Here is a 7,579-nt window from a genome sequence, read left to right on the forward strand (position 1 = left end):
GAGACTGACTGACTCTTACACTAGAAGCTATTAGAAATGTTTTCTGCCACGCGGTACTGTTTTTGTTTATGTGTTTGTTTTTTCCTTCAGGCACAGTTACCATAGGACTAAGTCCTAATTTGGAAGTGTCTCTGGATACAAAAAGCATGCTTTAGCCACAAACAAATTGTAATTAAACATACAGTGAAATAAATCCAAGCCTCTTTCCTCAAAGCCCACTGATCTTTAGTTTCTCTTGTGAAGGGAAGTTCCTGCCTGTCCTGTGCTTTAAGGAACGAGGGAACCCCCGAAATAAACAGAGCCACACATTCATTAGACTCCCTCTACTCAAGGTGCTCTACTTTAAGTAAGAACTATGCTAAAAAGTTTGCAGACTGACCATAACTAATTGAGTACATAAAGCATGAAATAAATGATGTAACATGATACCAGCTTTAGAGACTGAGCAGTGAGCTACTGCTAGCCAAGAAGGGAAACCGCAGGTGTGGAGAAAGGGCCATCTCTGTGGGTCACAGAGACGGGCTGTGGGCCTTGGGGAGAAGGAACTTGAGTTGGGCCATAAAACAGGAGCAATATTATAGATAATAGGAAAGAAGGTACAAGGTAAACTGTTTAAATAAGGGCAAGGAAATAGGAAAGAATCTATTCTATTCGGGAAGCAGTGAGTAGGTTTTGGCTATCTCAGATGTTCTAGAAGGTGTGAGAGTACGGAGAAATTAAGGTCACCATGATATTTTTAGGCCAGACTGTGAAGAGTCTTTGAATTTGTGTAAAGGGGGTTGATTTTATTTTGTTGTCACTGAGGACTGAGGACTTCTGAGTTGGGCAGTGATATCTTCAAAGGAATGCTTGAGAAAAACTCATCCCACACGAATCTTAAAGATACAGTGAAGAGGCAAGAGGGCAGGTGAAGAGGTTAAGAGACTGTGGAAGCACAGCTGCTGTCCCATTTAAGAGCTAATCTACACATGGCCTTGAGAGTTTAAAAAAGCATACTTACAAACATGTACTTCCACTGGGTTTGCTGGTCAAAAACTAAACTACATGTAAGTTCCTCAACAGAAAATCCTGCCAGCCATCCTTCTGAAATAAATCCAGAAACCAACTACTATTATCACCACTGCCCCCCCATCTCTTTATATCACTGTCACCATCAACTCTCACCCAGTTTATTTCTACTGATCTCCTCTTTTCTCCAATCTTTTCCCCACATATATTATTCTCCACATAACAGTCAGAATGATACTTTGCAGTTTGAGTCAGTCCATGTTACTCCACTGCTCAGAACCATTCCAGGGTCTTCCAGTCACACAGAACATGATTCATGATCCTAAGCCTGACCTCAGAGCTGCCTCTCTGGCTCATTATTCACCACCCTCCATGCCCAACTCACTCCAGCTACACGATCTTCCTTGCACACCTGAGTGTTCTGCTTTGGGGACTTGCATTTGTTGTTCCTCTGCCAAAACTCTCTCTCCTGAGATACTTGCAGGAGAGTATCTCTTCCCTCCCTTCCCACAGGAGTCTACTCAAATGTTTTCAGAGAATTTGTCTTAAACATCCCATATAAAATAATACCACTTTTATCATTTCAATCCCCTTTCCCTTCAAAAAAAAAAAAAGCTCTCATTTTTATCAGTTAACTTTATCTATTATCTTCTCTGCCATAAAATCAGCTTCATGAGAGCACAGACTTTTTTTTTGTTGTTTGTTTGTTTGCAGCTGTATCCCCAGTTCTTAGAATGGTGCCAGAGATAGATACTTAAGGAATATTTATTTTTAAACTATATAATCTTTGGGTGTCTTTGAGCATCAGAGAAATCCTCTCCGTTTTCTGAGGCTCCCTAATACTTGTGCCACCTGGCTCTTACTCTGCCCACTCCCACTAGATGAGAAAAAGAACCCAAAGTCAGGAGGTACAAAAACCAAACAATCACAGGCATTTGCCACGCTTGTACTTTGACTTCAAATTAAATGCTAGTTATTTTTGAATTTAAAAGATTAAATGAAATTCTTTTAATGGCAATAACATCTGATAATCCCACTATACCAGAGAATGCAGAAGGCTCATCAAAGTCCATGTTGCCTTCTTTTTCCAGATATCTAGATAAATTATGTTTCCCAGCCTCCTTGCAGTCAAGTGGGGCCATTTGACTGAGTTTCATCCACTGGACAGTGGCTGAAAGTACTATGTGCTATAGCCAGGTTTGGCTTATTAAAGGAAAGAAAAAACAAGCAAACTAAATGAAACAAAACAAAGTAAAACAAAACACAAACCCTTTCTGTACATGATCTTCCAGGCTCTTTTCCTTTCTGTCTACTAGACATTGATGTTCAGGGAGACCTTGGAATCTACATGTTGAAGCTGGCACATCATCCATCTGCCTGGGTCCCTGAATGACAGCATGGAGCAGAGCTGCCACTGACTTGAACACCAGCCTATGGATTTGAACCATTATATATTGTGGTTTTATTTGTTAACATACAATATTTGGGACAGACTTATACTAAAAAATTTCATTGTTTATCTGAAATTCAAATTTCACTGGGCATCTTACATTTTTGTTTGCTAAATCTATCCATCTTATAATCTGTGGTTTGAAGAACCACATTCAAAATCCTCTCATATCTACACAGAAACTTATACACATATATATGTGTGTATATATGGTGCTATGAATATGTAGCAGCATTTATGTATATAAATATATACAAATATATATATTTATATATGTCTTATATAGATATTGAATATTCATTGATTTAATCAATATGAAAAACACAGATGTGGAGCAGTCATAATCCACACACACTATTCTCCACACCAGGTACAGGGAGGAATCAACATAGACTTTAGGGTTTCCTAGTCTCATAATTAAAAAAAAAAAAAAAAAAGCAAAGGATAAATCTAGGTTTCCATTCTGACAAAAAGACAAAGACAAAAATCCTGCCCAGAAATGACCCTGAGCCACTGCAGGCTCCAGGAAGCAAAGGCGATGACTCTTGCTGGCGTCTGGGAATACACGCCCCTTGTTAGAACGACCCCTTGAACTTAGCGGGGACTTGGGGTCTTGCCTCGTTCAGTGTTTGTTCTTCCAAGCAGGGGCACTCTGCCCACCAGGCACACACTGGCTCAGAAAGGAAGCAGGCCATTTTACCTATCATTTCTGCCAGCCGTCCTTGTAGGACAAACTCTGCCCACCTCCTCATAGTCCCCCTCCAGGGCTGCCAGGTCCTCCTTGGCCTCCAAGAACTCACCCCCTTCCATGCCTTCCCTGAGATACCAGCGCAGAAATGCCCTCTTGGCGTACATGAGGTCAAACTTGAGGTGCAGGCAGGCCTAGGCCTCCATGACGGCCCACTGGACACCAGCCAGGTCCCCTCCGGGCATCACTGGTTAGAAACCAATCTACCAATCTACCAACCGGATAGAGTTCCTCGACTTCACGGCTGTGTTGGCTGCGTTCACCTCCTTGGGGACCATGTCCCCTCTGTAGAGCAGGCAGCAGGCCATGTACCTGCCACACCAAGGGTCATGTATATAATAATGCACATATGTATATACATTATTCATAATAATCAAATGGTAGAAACCACCCAAATGTCTATCAACAGATGAATGGATAAATAAAGGGTGGCATGTCCCTGTGGGGAGTACTATTTGGCCATGAGGAGGGATAAAGTGCTAATACATGCTAAAATGGGCATCAGCCTTGAAAACATGCTAAGTGAAAGAAGCCAGTTTAAAAACCCACATGCTATATAATTACATTTTATGAAAGTCTAGAATGGGGAAGTAAATAGAGAAAAAACATAGATTAGTGTTTTCTTAGGGCCAGGGTAAGAATGAGAGTGATAAAGGAAGGATGATAGCTAAAGGATTTGTGATTTCTTCTTGAAGTGATAAAAATATTCTAAATTGACTATAGTGATGGTTGCACATATCTGTTACTAAGTCAAAAATAAGTTAATTGTACACTTTCAGTGGGTTCATTTACTGCAAATTATTTCTCAATAAAGATTTTTTCTTAAGTCTTTATGTGGCTCCATGACTCTGCATACTCTGACCCCTGTGTCACTACTGCAATGTCTTTGCTACCTCATAGAAAGGATTTAGCATTCCAGAAAGTGATCTGGGAAAGAGAGAGTTTAAATTGTGATATTGAACAAAAGAAAAAAGTAAACAAAAATGCTTGACTCTTCTTAAAAGTAATAATTGACAAATAAAGGAACATTTAAACTTTTTCACTATAATTTACCCTGAGTACACGTGTAAATCATGAATATTTACCCTTCATAAAACTTTTTAATTTTCCCTAAAACTTTTTAATTTTCATTATTTTATATTACTCAAAAAAACAAACTCATGACCCTAATTAAAATAGATTAATTATATAGCTTCTGAAAAATACTTTGGGAAATAATTGCTTTATACTATTTTATTTATAGCCAGTCAAAAGATTTGCTATACTTGCAAGTTTATTGTGAAGTGGAAAGCAATATCAACATCATCAATTTTTTTTTTAGCTCACACAATTGGTATTACCATGACAACTTACTAGAGGAAGAGTAAAGTGGTTAAATTCTCCTACTATTTTATTTATAACATTTAGCTATTAAAGCTCAGCTCTGCAGTTAAGATGACAATGTAATAGATTTAAAAGGTTTTCATTTGTAAAACATATGGATTTCTAAAGTCAAGTAAGCCATCTGTCATTTTGATTTGAAAAAAGCAAGAATTAGAGTAATCTCCTTAAGGTGGTATTTTTGTCATGAATAAATGAATTTTTACTTTCCCATTATTTCATCTAAAACATTACACATAAGCAAAATAAGCAAAAATTTTTTTCTTTGTAGGTATTAGTGAACAGAACCCAACAATTTTTATCACATACATTGGAACAAAGAAAATTGAATAGAGTAATAAGTAGAAGAGAAAATCTCTTAGAAAAAAAGAAGAATCGTCACAAAGTAAGAACAAAAGGCATTCAAAATAAAGATCTCTTGAAGAGAAGTAAAAATCATTGTAAGTAAAATATTTTCTTGGGCATAAATCTAAAATATTTTCGTGCAGTCTAGAATCAAATTTTAGAGCTGCTTTCTAAGAAGTCTTAGGATACAGTTATAAATTATAATGCAAGAAACATTACATTCTTGCAGTACAGTCTTAGGATAGAGTTATAGTAACAGTACAGTCTTAGGATACAGTTATAAATATTTATACACACAAAATCTTCAAATTTTGCCAGTTTCCACCTCATATCTTAGATTCAGAATTTGTACTGATGATAATAAGCAAGATTGATAACCAGGTCTCATTTTAAAAATCTCCAAATAGAAACCCTCATATTTAAAGGAAAACAAAATCAAAACAATGTCCTCCCCCTTTTTTTTTTTTACTTTAGAAATGTGAAACTCTCCCTAATAAAAACACAACTAATTAACAGATAAATTCCTCTGGATGCAAGAAATTCTAAAAAATAGAAATAATATCTCCATAGAGTCTATGTACAGAAGTCAATGGTGCTCAATTATACAATTTTTATTTTCGTTATTTTAATTGTAGTAGATTTAAGGAATTCAAGTTAAACTCTGCTGATTTTTATACATGTACTACGTATATATTGCATGGTGATAAAGTCTGTGCTTTTAGTGTACCCATCGCCCAAGTGGTATACATTGTACCATAGGTAATGTTTCATCCCTTACTCCCTTTACTCCTGCTCCCATGAGTTTCCAATGTCCATTATGACACTCTGTGTGCCTTTATATAACCATATTTTAGCACCCACTTATAGTGAGAATGAGTGGCATTTATTTTTCTGTTCCTGAGTTACTTCACTTAGGATAATGGCCTCCAGTTCCACTCAAGTTGTTGCAAAAGACATTATTTCATTCTTTTTTTATTGCTAAGTAGCACTCCGTGGTGCGTGTATATAAAATATATATACCATATTTTCTCAATCAACTCATCAGCTGATGAACATTTAAGTTGATTCCTTATCTTTGCAATTGTGAATTGTAATGCAAGAAACACACACGTGAAGGTATTTTTTTGATATAATGGTTGGTTTCTTTTCCTGTTGATCTACTTCAAGTTCTTTGAGAAATCTCCATACTGATCTCCATAGAAGTTGTACTAATTTATATTTCTACTAACAGTGTATAAGTGTTCCATTTTCACCACATCCATGCCAATATCCTTTTTTTTTTTTTATTGGCCATATGTATATCTTCTTTTGAAAAATGCCTGTTCATGTTATTGGCCCACTTTTTAATTTGTCTGTTTGTTTGTTTGTTGCTGAGTGGTTTGAATTCCCGGTAGATTCCACATTTTAGTCATTTGTTGGACACACTGTAATATTTTCTCCCATATTTCCTCTCTGATTCTGTAGGTTGTCTGTTTAGTCTTTTGATTATTTATGTTGGTGTATACAAACTTTTTAGTTCAATTAAGTCCTGGTTATCTATTTTTATTTTTATTGCATTTGCTTTTGAGATCTTAGTTATAAATTCTTTGCCTAGGCCAATGTCCAAAAGAGTTTTTCACATAGGGTTTCTTCTAGGATCTTTATTGTTTCAGGTCTTATATTTAAGTCTCTAAGCCATCTTGAGATATACAGTGAAAGAGAAGAATCCAGTTTTGTTCTCCTATACATGGCTATTCAGTTTTCCCAGCACCATTTACTGAATAGTGTGTCTTTTCCCCAGTATATGTTTTTGTCTGCTTTGTTGAAGATTAGGTGATTATAGGGTATGATTTTACTTCTGAATTCTCTATTATATTCTATTAATCTAAGTGTCAACTTTTAATCCAGTATCATGCTATTTTAGTTACTCTACCCTTGTGGTATAATTTGAAGTCAGATAATGTGATATCTCCAGTTTTATTGCATTTTCTTAGAATTGCTTGGGCTATTTGAGCTTTTTCTTGGTTCCATATGAATTTTAGGATTACTTTTTTCTAATTCTGTGAAAAATGACATTGGTATTTTGATAGTAATATTATTGAATCTGTAGCTTATTTTAGGAAGTAGGGTCATTTAAGTAATACTGATTCATTCAACTCTCATGAGCCTGGGATGTGTTTCCACTTGTTTGTGTCATCTACAATTTCCTTCACAGTGATTTGTAGTCCTTCTTTTAGAGATCTTTCAGACCAGTAATTAAATTTATTCCTAGGTATTTTATTTTATTTTCTGGATTAAGCCTCTTTTTTTTATTTCTTATAGCATAACTATGTACATTAATGCAATCCTGGGGTACAGTGTGCTGTTTTCATATATATTTTGAAATACTCTCATCAAACTGGTTAACATAACCTTCATGTCATTTTCTTATTGAGTTAAGACATTCATACTCTGCTTTTAGAAAGATTCACTTGTACCCTTGTAAGATAAACCATAGAGGTGACCCCACCAATCACCCTCCCTGCCCCCATCCAATCTCCTCACCTCCCCTCTCCCACCCCCTTCCCATATACTAAGGCTATAATTAGGTTATGACATTCCTATAGAAGCTATGAACTAGTTTCAAAATAGGGCTGTGTACATTGGATACTTTTTCTTCTTTTGCTGAG

General features: G+C 36.2%; 1 protein-coding gene across 1 annotated transcript in view; it reads left to right on the top strand.

Moving 5' to 3' along the window:
• SEL1L2 (SEL1L2 ERAD E3 ligase adaptor subunit) overlaps positions 1-7,579 on the top strand; it is a 133,619-nt gene that overhangs the window by 49,898 nt on the left and 76,142 nt on the right. The window contains exon 3 of the mRNA XM_012804109.1: positions 4,858-5,026. Coding sequence (XP_012659563.1) covers positions 4,858-5,026 — 169 coding nt within the window. The remainder of the gene's footprint in view (positions 1-4,857; positions 5,027-7,579) is intronic.

This window comes from Otolemur garnettii, unplaced genomic scaffold, assembly GCF_000181295.1.
Source record: "Otolemur garnettii isolate 467f Iridium unplaced genomic scaffold, OtoGar3 scaffold00025, whole genome shotgun sequence".
Lineage (NCBI taxonomy): Eukaryota > Metazoa > Chordata > Mammalia > Primates > Galagidae > Otolemur > Otolemur garnettii.